The sequence below is a fragment of the Pteropus vampyrus genome, unplaced genomic scaffold, assembly GCF_000151845.1.
Source record: "Pteropus vampyrus isolate Shadow unplaced genomic scaffold, Pvam_2.0 Scaffold192, whole genome shotgun sequence".
Taxonomy (NCBI): Eukaryota; Metazoa; Chordata; class Mammalia; order Chiroptera; family Pteropodidae; genus Pteropus; species Pteropus vampyrus.
Genome location: NW_011888973.1, coordinates 1,317,605 through 1,334,268, shown reverse-complemented (window position 1 = coordinate 1,334,268; position 16,664 = coordinate 1,317,605). Strand labels below are relative to the sequence as shown.

Below are 16,664 nucleotides of genomic sequence, written 5' to 3'. Positions count from 1 at the left end.
GGTAGAAATCACAGTACTTAAGAGGAGATAGTTCTTTATTATAACTATAAATTTTAATTCTTATTCTTTTCTGGGTGAGCCCCATGCATGACAAAGGGGAGTTAGAACATACTGTTTTTAAGACATATTTTAAAATAGAGAACATAGGAAGGAAACATTTTCAAAGTAAACCCCTTACTTCCTTTTACTTTTCCATCTTTCCATTTTTTAGAATAAATTAATGAAAAGAAAAAAACATGAAAGAATGATAAGGTTCTTTGAGGCAGAACTTCTGCGCATCTGTAATGTGATGTGCTACGCCTAGATCTCTAAGAGTTCCGGGTATTTTAAAGGGAAGATAGTAAAGAAATAGGCAGTGCCTGCGTTGACTCTCATTCCTAATGATGTCTGTGTTTTTGGCATCTTGTTTCTTATTCTTTTCTTTTTCTAATTTTTATTTTTCAATCTTTTTTAAATGACATTTCCCACGTGAACCATTTAATAAAATTTTCTTATTGGATAACTAGAAAATGCAGGGAAATCATATATACAATAAAAACCGATGGGATTTTCATGGTTGTGTAATATTTCCTTCTATCCCACCTTATAATAATATCAAAATTTCATAATCGGAGCTCTGCTTTTGAATATGTAGGTTGTTTCTACTATTTAGTTCTTATAAATTATTCTTACGTACTGTCTTACAAAGTAAAACTTACATATATCCCTAATTATTTCTTTGGATAAATAATTAAAAGCACAATTGTTGAGTTAAAGGTTGTGCCAATCATATTTAATCACCTGTATCTACCCTAACACTGAAAGAACCAAATTTTTTTGACAGGTTGATAAGGGGGAAAACCTTTTTTGCCTAAATTCTCATTTCTTACTAATTATTGATTAGCTCCTAGTTATTAGTTACTGACCATATTTTATGAATTGTCTGTTCTGGACCTTTGTTCATTTTTTTGCTGGGGTTTTATCCTTTTTCTTTTTATTTATAAGAGCTCTTCATGTGTTAATGAACGATATTAATCCTTTATAATATTTCTCCTATTTTAAATTTTCCATGGTGTCAGTAGAGAAGTAGTTTCCTTTTCATTGTGTCTTATGTGGTTTTGGTTAAGTTTATCGCCAGGAATTTATTCCAATCTTTTTGTGATGGTATTTTTAAGATAAGAAAACTTTGACTCAAGGCATTTGTCTGGGTAGAGAATTTTTATATACTGTCTGAATTTAAAGCAATTAGCATATCCAAAGAAGTGTATGCATTTTTTTTTTTCGAGTTCTGCATTAAAAGGAGTTCCAAAAATGAATTCACAGAGGAATAATCCATCTTATGCCTGTGCCTTTTTGGAGACACACAGACAGGTTATAAGAGAAACAAAATGTTCACCATTTAGCATGTACCAGAGAGCTTATGAAACCCGGGATAGAGCACTGAAGCAATATATGAAAAGAGTATTTATTTAGTTTACTCCTTTGTTGTAGAAAATTTAAAGCATTTATAAAAGTAGAGAGAGTAGTGTGTAAGGAACCCCCGCGTACCCCGATCCAGCCTCCACTATTATCGATTCGGGGTCAGTCTTCCCTCACCTTTACCCCCATTTACTTGTCACCTTTGAAGCGAATCCAAGATATCATGTCACTCCGCTTAAATATTTCTGTAACATCATAGTATCTAAATATTTTGTTCTCGTTTTAGATCTGGGATTCCTACTTTTACCTTGCAGTCATTTTTATAAACCAGTTGTGTCTGCAATTGGAGATGTTCACGCCTTCCAAAAAGAAAAAGGTGTTAGAAAAGTAAGTACCTGTGTATAATCAGGTGGGAGCTTGAGGTGTATCAAACGTTGTGCCTTTTAAAGGGCATTTATTTCCAATGATTCATAAATCGGGTGTTCATAACTGGAAGTTGCAATGCAGAGGTAATGGCCAAGAGAACGAGAAGCGATCTTTTCTGGAAATTTCAATATTTTGAACTTATTTAAACTTATATTTTTCTTTTTTGGCCCTCAGTCTTTCAAAATTGCTACAGAAGTGAAAATTATGAGACAAATCTGTTTTGCTGAAGGATTTATATGAAAATATGAATTAGAAGCATCTAGACGTGTACATTAAACACTTTTAATTAAAAACATATTTGCCATTTAACCCAGAATGATAGAGTGTATCCCAAAGAGACACAAATACGTCTTTCCCCTGGAGGCTTTGTGTCAGGTTTGGTTTTTGTTCTGTTTCAGGTATGGTGACATGCGCGTCACGATGGGGTGTGAGATTTTCAGCATGTGGCAAAACCTAGGTGAGTGATGAAAAGAGAAGCCGCCTCCATTACATCCAGTCCATCGCTGGACTTTTACATGGGCAGATGAAGAAGAACGGTTTACCAAAGACAGCATTTGAAACCAAATGTCTAAATTAATAAAGATATCTGTAGAAAGTAATTGACACTTGGGCATCGGATAGATTTACAACTAGTTCTTTAAATTGACGTCTTTCTGAACAATCACCTTATCTGTGTGTGTTCCACTATTGTTGAGTGACAGATTTTATAAGCTAGCAGTGCTCCAATAGTACCCTTTTTGCAATGAGCTAACCTTTCAGAATTTGGGATTGTAACAACTCACAATCTCTAGAACTCACTCTGAGTTGAGGCTGTGAGTCATAACAAATTTGGATTAAACTTCATGAAATGTTGACTTGAGCATCAGTACTCTTAAAAAACTTGAAACTGTTGATCCATATCGTAAAGAGTAGAGACAAAAGGTTTCAAAGCGTCTGCAGTTGCCAAGAAACTATTAGATCCGATTTTGTTGGATCAGCCACAGTGGGTAGAGCACGTTATTCCAGCAAGTTGATGGCACAGACCTGGTTACGTAGAAAAGAATAGTATTTGGAAAATAAACTGTTTTAAAATTTCATTGACATAGGGTTTGTATTACTTACTGATTTCGTTTGGTATGTTACTTATTTAATTTGGTGTGTTAACTATGCAGGTTTGTAGTATTCATCTACTTCTACATGGTAATTCCTTCTCGTGATGTATTAAACTAACGAACCTATTAGAATTGAATCTGTGATGATCTAAGAGCATTTTTTCTCTTGGGCTCATCCAAGCACAACTTGAAGATGGCAGGATATATTTTCTGTAAATGAAAATAGAACCAATATCATTTTACTTAAATTCATGATGTGGAGTGATTTTTGACCGGGATATGTATAGTTCTCAAAGGAAGCCTTGTTATAGATCATTGAACTCAGTGTTCAATGCTTGCTGGTAATTTCAGGGGAAAAAAAAAAAAGTGAGTTAGCATTTCGAATGCACCTCCAGCTGTCTAAGATGATGTGTCTTTAGATCCAGCTCAAAAATAGCATCAGTTTGTCTGATTTGAAGAGCGCTCCGCTCCACGTTCACGTTTTCACCGATTCTTCGGGTCCTTGTTTTTCAAAAGTAGATCGAGGCCCTTGCGTTTGGCATTTGTCTAATGAGCTGTTTTCCCAAGAACGCTGCATTGAAATGCTGTCGCGGGGGGTTTCGGCTCTTGTCCAAGCTCAGACGAGAGCAGGACAGAGCCTCTCAGGTTTCCGAAATGTTGGAGACGTGGCAGTTTCCTCTTCTGGACAAGTCGCGTCGCCATGTATGGTCGTGTCCACGTACACCTCGGTCCCAGCCAGCACAGCGCGTGCTTCGGGCCACGACCCCAGGCTTGCTGGATGAGGCTGGCACTGTCAGTCCCCCTGAAGAAGTCGTGGTCGTAAACTCTTCTCTGCTTTGTTTTTCAAACAAAAAATATTTCTAACCCTCTGGGTTTTAGGTTAGATGACTTCTCAGTTTTCCTCTGAGTTCTAGACTGTGAACAGGCCATGGTGCACACGGCTCCCGTCATGCATTATTTTGTCACTGCTCTAGAACCGGGGCACTCAGCAGACCAGCAGCGGGCGTCACCCGGACGCTGGTGACAGCGCACGTTCCTGCTTGCACGTTCTCACCCGCCCAGGCCTCCCAGAACTGTCTGAGAGCAGGGCGCAGCATCCCGGATTTCACAAGCTCTCCAGATGGTCCTAAAGCACTTGGCTGCAGGTGGAAAAGCCCCGCTTTAGACAACACGATCCCTTTCCTTTGCTTTGCCAGCCCAAAACACTAGCTGCTGCACAGTCCGAGCCCTCTGTTGGGAAAGGCTCATGGTCATCACTCAGCTGCGAATTCCCCACGTGACAGTGACTGTCAGTTTTCACTTCATTCCATGGTCTCCGCATTATTTCCCCAGAGTCGTGTCCTGACTTTTCTGAGGCTTCCAAAACATCAGGTGGATTTCAAAGGTCGTTGCTATCATACAACCGGAACTGGAAAATGTTCGGAAATATTAAAGCCTCTTTTCCAACATATATTTTTATAAAGTGATAAAAAAATGGAGCACTCGGGGTTCTATTCAAACGCCTCTTATAGATCTTAAGTCAGCTCGTTACCTCGCAATATCAAAAGACATTGCTTATGATTTGGTTTTCCTGTAAATATATCATACTGAGTATTTTGAATACAAAAGGAGACTTTTTTAGATAATTATGGATTTTTATTTTTTAATGGCACAGGCTAATAAAGTCAATTTAGCATAGTTCATGAAGCACTGGGTATGTTCAGGTGCATTTGGGAGATGCAAGAAGAAAGACTCATGCCTGTTACAAGCTTAGTTATTAAATACTGTATTCTAAACCTTTCCTTCAATTTCTGTGGAACAGGGTAAAGCTCGATATAGACCAATTCACCATGTTTTACTAAAGCAAGTAACCTTTAAGATTTCCTAAATCAAGATCCTCAATAGTTTTTAGGAGAAACAAAATACACTAGCTTTTAGAAAATCAACTGAGGAGTCAGTAAATGCACTTTTTTTCCAGTCGGTCTATGTGGAAACACAAATTTTACTAGACAAAATTTTTTTAAGTTGGATTTTGGTCCTTGGTATTCACCTCAGAAGGGTGGGGATTCTTCCACACGCTAGAAATAAGTCGGTTTTTGTGTTCTGCTGAGGAAGACGGAAAAAGGGCACACGTAATTTGGAGATTAGTCTACTTTTAAGCATAAAGCGGTAGGATTTCCAAATCTGATGATTGCATCTCTTAGATTTACCTGTCAGCAGTGGATCATATGGTAGTGCCTTTTTTTAAATTTCGAGGCTCCTGCAGATTGTTTTCCACAGCGTGTGCCCCACCGTCTCTGCTTCCTACCAGCGAGACCCAGGGACTCCAATGTCTTCACATCCTCACCAATATTCTTATTATTGTCTGTTTTTTGTTTTTTGTTTTTTGTTTTTATAGTAGGCCATGCTCATGTGGTAAGGTGGTATCTCGTGGATTTTATGAAATAATTTATTTTTGAAGAATTAAAACCAAGTAGTGACAAGTAAACATCTTTTTTTTTTTTTAATATATGTTCTTCCTGAGTATTTTCATTTTCTAAGTTGAAGGACTGAAAATGTTTTCTCAAGAGAGGAGAGAAGGCATGAGTTTCCCCCCCCAAATTTATATGTTTGTGCCCACACTTGCAAGAATCGTCTGCAAATAAAGAAGTTAGTCTTCATTACTATGGCCCTCGTTTGGCTTTCATTGTTCTGCAAGGTTAACTTTTTTTCTTTCTATTTTTAGTTGAACAAACATTCTTCCTAAATATAAAGTGGGCTTTTCCACATTTGCAAACACAGCATCTTGTAACTGCTGTAGAAAAATCAATACTTTCCTAACAGGCTGCTCTGTGTGCATAAATATAAAACTCCAACAGCCCAAGTAGCAGGTGCCCTAAATACTTCAAAACAAGACCATGTGGCTGACAATCAGAGTTGGAGATAGGATACTAAATCTGCGGTTTCAAAAGAAATTATTTAAATGAAGTTTACTTTGCTGCCGCCATACATGTTTTGCTCATTGGGTAGGAATTGAGCGTTCCGTGGCAGAGAGCTTGGACAGGTTTGCACAGACTCTGTGTTCCCAAAGTGTGTTTTCGGCAAATAGGGCGATGCTCAGGCCTTGCTGCGCAGTGATTTAAATGTGGGCGTGGCTTCCTACTGTCAAAGAAAATTAGGCTCCAAAATATAGCACATGGACTTGGATTGTGATCGAAAGAAATGGACTAGAAATGGCACGTTTTTGTTTTAAGGCACTCAGGAAATTTTTAGCATAAGCTGGGTTTTAGATAAAGGGATTTTTGTTTGCCTTTGTTAAATGTGACGAAGGCATTGTGACCCTATATTTATGAAATGTCCTGCCGGTTAAAGATGCTCACTGGTGCGTGTACGGGTGGAATGATGTGATGTCTCAGACTTGGCTTAAAATACCTTGGGAGGGGGTGGTGATAGGTGAAACAGGATTGGCAAAAAAATGTTGAAATTATTAAAGCTAGATGATGGGTACGTGGGGCTTTGTTTTACTAGTTTTTGTCATTTTGTGTACATTTGAAATTTTTCCTATTAAAAAGAAAAGCAGGTTGTAAAATGTCTATAAGCGAAAGTGATTTTTGAAAAAGAGGTTCGGTAATACTCAAGCAAATGTGGTAGACATGTGCTGACGATGTTCGCTGGCGAGGCCCAAGGTGCCAGGCTCGGGGAGAGGTCAAAGACGGAGATCTCCGTGTAGCGACCTGGCTCTCATTCTGCCGACACAGGCATGGGAGAGCCATTGGGCTGGTGGGAAATTCCATTTTATTTTGTATTTCCCACCTCCCTTATTTCTCCTTCCCCCGACACACCCAAAAGCCGTGCGGACGTGCAGTGTCTCACATAGCGCCGAGGCAGCAGGGTTGGTAGTCACGTGCCAAGACGTCCTTTGTCCTTCGTACATGGCTCCCGCAGTCTGTGACTGCTGTACCACCGCACGTGGAGCCCTGTAGCCCTCTCCTGGGGCGGGGTCACGGGACAGGTGTCAGGCCGTCTAACCTCAGGACTTGCCAGCCTTCATCTCCAAGGACTCTCCCGCCCCCTCTCCTCTCTCCTCCCCTCACTTTTCAGGATATCTTGAAAAAGTATTGAGTGGGTTTAGGCTTTTACAAATGACAGTAAGAATGATTGAGTTCAGATTTGCTTCTTCCTGCCCTGACAAAAATAACGAGGAAAGGAATTGCAAATGCTCGCTGCTGGTTGCCTGCTTAAAATATGTAGAGAGGATGGAGGGAGAGGGACCGATGTTTCTATATATTCTGCCTCAGTGAGTTTGTTGGTCTTGAAAATATTCATTCTTTTGGGAGGAAGACTGACAAAAGGTCTATTCATGAGGAAGTTTCTTTTGATGAATAAGAAGGAGGTATTCTTGTGATGAGCAAAACTAAGTAGTCTCCTGGTAAAAATAAAAGATTACTTGAGTCAAAAATAAAGATAGAAAGCAAAAGGAATTACGAGCCATTTCCTCACACATAATGGCTATGGATTAGTAATTTAGAGAAATGAGAAGCAGTCACCTTTGATGAAAACACAAGACAGGAAAGCAGTGTGTGCCTTCAGAGATGTGGAAGGACTGTCGCAGGCAGGGACTGGCTCACTGTCACCTGCTAATGTCCCCACGGCGGAGAGAAAAAGGGTGGGACCACATTCTAAAGATGGTGGAAATATCCCAAGGCATTTCCAGGTGCAAAAAACAAAAACAGAAAAACAAAAAACGGTGATATGCCAAACCCCCACTTGGGTTTGCCATCTCTGATCTCATCCATCATTTTTCCCTCTTTCCAAATTCTTTCATATTCTCTTTCCTCTAAAAACGCCTTTAAAGTCAATATAAATTTAAACTCTATATTTGCACCTTGAATTTATATATGCCCAAGCTCTATGGCTACCATAATGCCTTCTAGTGCAAAAATAATAATAATAAAAACAAAGCAAATTAATGGGATGGTATGTAACTCTAAAATTGGCAGGTAACTCTGAACAGTATGATTTCGTGTGTGTTTGACTGTTATTGCAGAAGATCAAAGGCAGAAAAGAAAAACGAAGGGGAATTATCCTTTTTCACGAAGCCAGCTGTCTTCTGCTCAGCTTTCCAGTTTGTTCTGTGGGTTGTAAACAGGTGCTTTCAGTATCACCTGCTTTCATCCCTGATCCCAAAGGTTAGCTCTCGAGAAATCGTGCATGTTCCATAGCACACCCTTTTCTTATTATAAAAATAGAAACTGTGAGATTTAATGCAGGTGATTAGGGTAATGGACAGAACTCAACATTCTTCTGCTAGAGGAAATCACCTGTGTCCACCCTGCCTTCCTTTCCTCTGAATTATCAGTGCCTTTGAGCACTTGCTAAGACACCATTTTGAGTTCACTGTTGTTACATTGAAGTTGTTTTTTTTTTTTTTTCAGAAAATTGTTATATTTTTCTGGGGGACTACCATTTAGATTTTGTTTTTGGCTGTGTGTTTACTATGTAAAATAAACCACAAGAAAAATTATGCAGCACAGATAGGAGACACATTTTTTTGTATGTAAAAATCACCTGAAATCTTACCACCCAGAGATAGCCATTGTACTTAACCTTAGGGGTTATAATCTTGTAGATTGTCAGTTTTTTTAAATGAAAGACATACCTGTACGTACAGTAGTGTATCTTGTTTTTTTTTCAGTTAATTATATTGAAGAACATCACCATCTTCAACTTCATTTTTAATGACTGCATACAAATTTTAATGCGTGAATGTGTAATAGGATACGTAGCCAAGTCCTGATGATCTATATAATTTTTAATTATATCTTATGGCTTTTTTCATGTGGAACAAGTAAATTCCTAGTTTTTTTTTTAAATCAAAATGAAGAAATATTAATCAACACCTTGAAATTTACTGTGTCCGTATCTGCTTAGGGAGCTATTTTCTTGCTGGGGAGACCACTATACTTGAGTACGTACTTATGACAATAGTTTTAAACAGATTTTGTAATATTTTCTGAAATCGTATTTAAGATTAAGTAGTCTGAAATGCAAATATTTTATTCGATTCAGGAGAGCACAAGCTGCATTTCATCCCCGCCCTGATCGGCCCCTTCCTAGAAGTGACCCTGATCCCCCAGCCAGACCTCCGGAATGTCATGATTCCTATTTTTCACGACATGATGGACTGGGAGCAGAGGCGGAGCGGCAATTTTAAACAGGTAGGCGGGCGCACACCTCAGAACCGCTGGCAGACCCCGTTCTCATCAAGCATCTCTCAGCTACCAGATTTGACTCTGAGCTGGGAGGCGAGCAGCGAACCAGCCATCCAGGGCCCCTGATTCCAGCCATCGGCCTCGGACGTCTCTCTGGTCCTGTGCTGCCCCGAGCCTCTGCGAACTCCTGAAAAACCATTTCATTCCCTCGCAGCTAAAAAAGGCTGTGATTTCCCAGGTCTGTGCTTAAGAACTGGCAGAGACTTTATTTGCTCCCAGCTGGACAGAACACGGGAGAATCAGAAGGTTAATGATTCTTAAAAATCACTAAACTCTCGGTGGTCTGCACATTGTACTGGGTGAATGGCTTAGTTCTGAGCAGTCGATGCACATTGGGTTTTATTGTTTTTTGCTCAAAGCATTGAGAATTAATTTAGAGGGGAAAGCGGTAGAAATTCTTGCAAAGGAGATTGTGAGGAGTCGAATCTGTCATTTCTCGCTGACAAAGTTCTAATATCTCTGCCCCAGTTTTGAAAAGACAGAGGTTCTTATTACAAAACCAGATCTCAGAAGACATCGGCTGCTCTCGCTATGGCGTCACTCAGGTGGCAGACACGAGGCCCGCGTTCTGTTCACACGCCACTGCACTGACCTTTACGCACTTACCTGGGTGAAGGACTTGGCCTTCCTTCATGCTCCTCTAAATGAAGCCTTTATCAGGTCTTAGGAGAGCTCGCCTACTGCACGAGCAAGCCTAGTGCTTGCGTCCGACCGTCCTGTTATCAAAAGCACGATGTCACCTGTATCGATAGCTACGTTGATTTTCAAGAAAGCTAATAGGTGCATGAAAGACGATTTAAAAAGTGTGCGGGGGCAGGACCCACTGTCCCTCCGTTTGGTCTTTATCCTCTTATCGAAATTTTATTGAAAGGAGTAACTAATTGGGCGTAGTGCTTTGGCAAATTCGGATGTCACCCCAATTCCCAGCTGTTTAACTCTGGCTGTGCAGAGGTTTTCATTTTCTGTCTCTTCTGCTGCCTCGATATACATTTCTGCCTTCCTGATATTCACATCCTAAAAGATTCACATCCTGGAAAATATAAATGTTTTCGACTACAGTTTTCAGGAAATATGTCCTTTCTCTCTCCTGCTGCTTATTGCTGACTTAGAATATTTCTGTGGCTCTACCATCTGTACATGGATAGGGCAAGTCCCAACTTTTGCAGAGATTTAGTGCAACCTCGAACTGTTTTGAGAAAGAAAATAGATATAAAATACATCAGAGATTTAAATTAATGTTTGTGGATATGTTAGTTTGCTGATATTCCTGTGTGTGTGCATGTATATATATGTAAATATATATATAGTGATTTTTTAAAAAAGGAAAGAAATCGGACTTGCCAGATTTTATACCACCTAAAAAAAGAATTCAAATGTCTAAGCTGGGCTGCAAGCATTTGTGTTTGAATCAACAAATAGATGTCTTTGGCAGCAGCCAGTGCTACCCTGCAGCGAATTCGAAGTCGGGATGCTCGGCCTAAATTAGCCCCCTAGAATTCCGAGGGGGTGCCTACTACCAACCACAGCTGACAGTGTCACCTTCACGCAATCGTGGCCTTTTCTCTTGCAGATATAAATATATTTCAGTTTGCCTAGAAATGCTTTTATGTGAGGGAAAGGAAAGAGAGAGTGACATTTGGGTATGTTTCAGGTGGAAGCCAAACTAATTGACAAATTGGACAGCCTGATGTCGGAAGGCAAAGGTGATGAAACGTACCGCGAGCTCTTCAACAGTATGTGAGTAGCGTGTTTATCTCGAGTCGGTCCCATCCGGGGGATTCGGTGTCAGTGCTAAGTAGCTTGAGAGCTGCAGAGGCAGCGTCGGCCCTGCTGGAGCGCTTTGCCTTTGCGGAGTGTGAAATAAAAGATAATGGCCTCACTCCGGTGAACAGATCTCATTATACCGATGATTAGATGTGTCTTCTTATTTTAATCTCTGATTAGAACAGGTCACGTGCTGCATCATGAATCTCATCCTTCGCATGCCTAATCACTTTAGAACCGGGGCTGCAAGATAACGATTTTTAGAGAGGGTCACGCGTGGAAAAGGGAGACGGGCAGTGTGGTTGTGGAGTCCGGGGCGCAGGGCTTTCCAGAGCGAGGTCTCTGGGCCGAGCTGCTGCTGGGGAAATGAGCCCCGTTTGCCCTGTTCTCCGGCACTTGATCCCATTCGGCGATACTGATCGCTCGCTTGGCATCGTGAACTGTGTCCTAAACGTTTCTCGTTAGAATATCACAGAAGCGAGCCATTTCCAGTAAATTCTGTGACTGGGATTTGTATGGAGGATGGAGAAGGAATAGAGTGTTGTGAAGGGACTTGCAGGTTGTCCTCTTCTGTGGAATGGGATCGCAGTCCCAGGATGCATTGCTTGTACCGGCTGGTTATTCATCCTCTGTGCGAAATGGCCGGAGAGGATACCTAAGCAAGTTTTGGTACTTTAGGATTCTAAGGCTTAATTCTAAGCCTTGTTTTCTCTACAGCTTTCTGTGGATTTTAGCCATTTTCAAAGGTAGTATGTGTATAAAGGGTTTCTTTTTGAAAGGAGAAGTAGCTCATTGCACCTGGAAAATATTTGCATTTCTTTCAGAAGTGCAAAACAATCTGGGAATACACTTTCCTATTACAGAATATGCTTTCGTTTGTATTTATGCCCAGGTATCACCTAAAACTAAACGTGAATGCTTTAGCACTATTAGCCAAATGCAAAATTCTGTAATTCATTTTACGATCATAAATTCAGAGCAGTGGATATATGAATATATGTGGGTTTGGAAAGTATTATTAGTGACTGATAGATTTCAGCTTGCCTGATTCAGAATCATTCTTCAAGCTTTTAAGAAAATTATATTGAAAGGAGAAGCCAAGAAAGCATATGCAGATTTCCGGTGGTGGCGGTGGTGGTAGCTGATAAAATACACTCTTTGTGCTGAATCCTGAATACCACCACTTCCTTCTGAGACTGTAATTAAACTGGAACCTGAGATAATTATTCGCCAAGCCCTCGTTCCTTGTTACAGACAAAGCGTCTGTCTTTTATGACAGCAGGATTTTAGTGAGAATTGTGATTACAACCTCATCCAATATAATAAATCGCTTCTGAAAACTGCTCTCACTTCAGTTGCTAGTCCCTGGTTTGAACAAAGAACTCAAAGGAGAAAGCGCTCAGTGTAATGAATCTCTTGAGATCTGCGATTAATTTGTATAATAAATTCACAAGATTAATAAATGCTCATATAGTTCTATAGTGCCTCTCATCTGCTTTTATAGAGGCCTGATGGCGTGCAATTTGGATTGCTTGTGTATAAATATGACTCTGAAATAGCAGATGTACCTTGGCATTAAAATCAAACTACTAATTAAAATATTAAGAGTCTGTAATTAGGACTATTTTAAGGTGCCTGATTCATTCAGTAGAGATTTTTATTCTTTTGTTGATTTTTAGCATATTACTGGAAATGTTCCCATAAATATTGTACTTTCATGCTTTTATGATCAGCATATTGGGAATAAATAAAATCGAAAGTGATAATTACATATCATTACTACCTGGGCTCAGAAAAGCGAGTGAAAATCTAACTGTGTTTCAGGAAATAATTGCATGTTGCTTCTTTGGCCATAGACATCCCGATGAGTTAGTATAGTCACAGCGAGCCACCTCACACGTTATAAATGGGGAACACACGTCGCTGTGGTCCAGATTCTCATTTGTTCTCTGTAATTCATGTCTAAAGCTTCTTAGAATTTGTTCAGAGCCGGGAGCAGCTTACTGCTTTTTGAAAATGCAATACTTACCAGAAGAGCCATAGGTTGAGACTGTAAATTAGCATGCTGCCTTCATTCCCAAGAACTCAGGTCATTTTTCTCTAATCCTAACCTCATCTCTATGTACCCATACTACATCTTTTTGAAATAAGCAAGAGTCTGGATTTATTATTTTTTGATAATGCTGAAATTGTGGCTCATAGATGCCAATGGCATGCATCAAAATCGAGTCTCAGGACTAAACTCACTTCCCCTGGCTCTGCTCGATTTGCTCATTCGGCTCTATTTATCGAGCACCCCCTTGCGCTAGGCGGCCGCCCAGGGCTGGGGAGGCAGCAGCGACCGTGCCGTGGGAGCACACGGCAGGGGTACCTCCAGCCTTAGGGGGCCAAAGGGGCTTTCCAGGAGGGGAAACACCCACCCCGGTTTCTCCCGTAGTCCTTGACTGTGCTTTATCGTGTGTTGCTCTAAGAAATTCAGGGAGTTTCCAAGTCATTTCCAAGATTTCTGTGTGGGGACCACTCATTTTACTTGGGGGACAGAGGGTTAGCTCTATAACACACGCTTTAAGTATCCGGATTTTTTGGATTAAGAGGAGCAGACACAGACATGGGCGTTTTGGACAAGAGTGATGGCCTCGAACTCAGCCCCGTCACCATACAGAGAGACGTAGGTTCAGGGGCAAATCCTGCACGCCTCCCAATATTCTTCCGCAGAGCAGAAGCCTGATGAGCAGTAGGTCACCCCGTAGGACCGTGGTTTACCCCGCCGCCCAGTGTCGTGGAGCCCATTGCCTGTGTATTAGCAGGAAGGAGTCACCTCGCACTGTTGTCAGATGCTTCCTGTGCACTCAGCCCAGGCGTGTGGGCGTGATGACAGACCAGTCACCCAGATTTTCCAGAGAGTCTTCTCTTGCCAACAGCCACTCCTTCTCCATTTGCGTCGGGTAGACTGGAAGGCCAGGCTTCTCGACCCCAAAAGCAAGCCTGAGAGTGGAAGCACACAAGGCGGGTTTCAGACCTGGCGCCGACACCGGGGCATTGGGTTAGCCGAGGGAACAGGCTCTGCAAAGCTTTGCCTCTGCTCACGAGAGGATGCTGCCACCCGCTTTCACACTGCGTCAGGAGGCTGTGAAAATCCATGAAACTCATGCCCATAAGAGAAGTTTCCAGATATTTTTAGAATGATTACTTAACTTGAGTTCTTTGTTTTTCAGCCTCTAAAGTAGATGCGGTGTGGGCTGTCACTTGAGGGAAATGTCTGCATCAGCCGGCATTGCCTTGGCACACAGATTGTCATTTGAGCACTTGGTTCAATACCAATTTGGCATTGAGGCTTGAAACAGGTGCTGTTCAGAGATTTTTTTTTTTTAAAAAAAAGAAAACACATTTTAAACAAACCAGAGGACCTTTCCCTGGGGGATTAGTCAGGACAAGCTGCATCCTTCCATATGCTACGCTCCCTTCTTAGTCTAGATGACAGTTCAGAATCAACTAGAAAAACAAGTGACCGGGGATGCACAGGCATCAGATGAGACAAGACAGACGGCTGGACACGAGAATGACAATAGCAAGAAGAAGTGAGAATTGGGGAGGAAAGTTGGGAGAGAACGTAGCCACGGGCCCCCCAAAACGCTTCGCCAGAATAGCTTTTTTCTCTAAAGTTTCTTTTCCGAAGCACAATATATGATAGGCTGAGATCGTACCTGTTTTCTGTGTTATTTCTGAAACCGAGATGAAAGACAAACGGGGTTTTAGACAGCAGCGAGCGATCACGAAGTCCGGAGGGGTAGGGCAGAACCCTGAATTGTCATGCTTACGTTCTAACTTTTGCCATCGGGGGAAAGTTCAGTCATAGAGGCTTTGCCAAGCGTGTGGTCAATTTGCCGAGAAGCGGAAATGAAAATAAAGCAGATCCTAATTGCTGTGGTTGTTATTATTTTGTGTTTACATAGCGCCTGGGCTCCAAGGTGCGTAAGATGAGGGGGAAATGCAGGAGGGAGCTGTGGCTGAGTTCTTGTCAGCGATCTGCTGTAACCACCACAGAGAAAATCCTCTGTGATTAACGGCAGAGTGAATGAAACTGTTGCGTGAGTGCACAGATAGTACAATATGTATCGAGTGGGCAAATGTTAAACGCGCAGCGCAACGTCATCCCGTCTGTACAAGGGTTTTTCTGGAGCAGTTGCGTTGCAGGAAAATTGCTTGGATGAAGATGCATTCCGCTGAGAGGTAGGAAAGCATTTCTATGTGACTACAGCAAGATCTGACTTAAAAGTGAACTTACAGGTACTCTGTTCTCGCTGTTCGCAGGGTCATTTGATGTGGCGAGGCACAAGCCCTTTAGCGTTAAGAGAAGCTAGGGGAAAAATGTCTTTGAGCTGTGAGGAGCTTGTCTATTTTGAAAATATGATTATGTGCATGTGTTCGTATTTTATGACTTGGATAATCTGAAAATCAATTTGCTTTGTCAATGCTTCCGGGATTAGAATTCCGCTATTTGGTCCCTATCCTAGGTAAGACATTGTTTGCAAATCGTGCTACTTATAAGATGTTGCAGTGGTTGCTAAGGCATTTAAGGTACTGATGAAAGTAAAATGGTTGTCATGGTGACTGATAAAAATAAATGTTGAAAATGCCCTGGGTTCTTTCTTTTCCAGTCTCCTAAAGAAAATTGAGCGGGAAACATGGAGGGAGAGTGGCGTCTCATTAATCGCCACTGTGACCCGCCTGATGGAGAGGCTGCTGGATTACAGGTAAGCCGAGTCTCGTGGTTCCCAGACGTGCCGCGTCCCAGGAGGAGACGAGGGTCAGGGCACAGGCAGCCGTGCACTTGAGTTCAGCACGCGGATTGATAAGCAGACCGGAACCTTAGGCAGTGAGAGAATGGACTTTTCCCCTAGCTGGTTCGGAGCGTTTGGTTTTTCTGCCCCCGTCTTTCTGTTTTGTTTTGGTTGACAGTTCTTTCAAAGTCTCAGGGAATGGAGAGGGTTCTAAGGGTCTTATTAGTAAAGGGGCTCTTTGTTGTTGGTACGTAGACTCGCCCGTTAGAACCAGTAAGTAGACCCGTCAGTTTCGGGGCAGAGACGGTGTCATGCGGAGCTAACCGTACGACGTGCTGCTTTCACAGTCATCATTCTTTCAAAAAAATTATCTAAACCGTTAGAGCAGTTTGTTCCACTTAAATGCGTGGTGTTTTTGTTTAATTTGAAGAATAAAGCCCTCATTCTCGTGGTGGATGGCCAGGCCTGCCAGCTCACGCCTCACGCCCCCCACCGCACACGCACCTCACCTGAGACCTCGCCGCCTCGGGCAGTTTCTCCAGCCTGCTGAGCCTTTATCTGAACAGCAGGTCGCCTCTGGTGGCTGACAGTACTTTTTCCCCCCCAAAATGAACAATCTGTACTTGCCCCTCGGGAGGAAGCCCGAGCTCTGACTCTCGCTGTTTGTTTTCAGGGACTGCATGAAAATGGGGGAGGTGGACGGCAAGAAGATCGGCTGCACAGTTAGCCTTCTGGTGAGTGAACCGCTCCCCTCCTCCTCCTTGCACACTAACATTTGTTTCTTACAGACATACTGTGTTTTGTCTGGCGTTAAGCCACAGTGCGTTTTTATCTGGATGTGTCTTAGAAGAGTTTAGAAGTGTTTCTGAAAGAAGCAGAGCGAGCTGTAGGTTGAATTAGAGCCCAAAAAATCATCAGCTCCGGCGCTGCGGGCCGCCTTCCCCGCAGCGCTCTGCCGGCCGAGCTCGGTGACA

At 42.0% G+C, this 16,664-nt stretch overlaps 1 protein-coding gene across 1 annotated transcript in view; it reads left to right on the top strand.

Annotated features, from left to right (window-relative positions):
* The window catches only part of DOCK4 (dedicator of cytokinesis 4), a 274,845-nt gene that overhangs the window by 213,794 nt on the left and 44,387 nt on the right, over positions 1–16,664 (top strand). The window contains exons 30-35 of the mRNA XM_023537457.1: positions 1,685–1,785; positions 2,223–2,281; positions 8,943–9,091; positions 10,797–10,882; positions 15,568–15,663; positions 16,364–16,424. Coding sequence (XP_023393225.1) covers positions 1,685–1,785; positions 2,223–2,281; positions 8,943–9,091; positions 10,797–10,882; positions 15,568–15,663; positions 16,364–16,424 — 552 coding nt within the window. The remainder of the gene's footprint in view (positions 1–1,684; positions 1,786–2,222; positions 2,282–8,942; positions 9,092–10,796; positions 10,883–15,567; positions 15,664–16,363; positions 16,425–16,664) is intronic.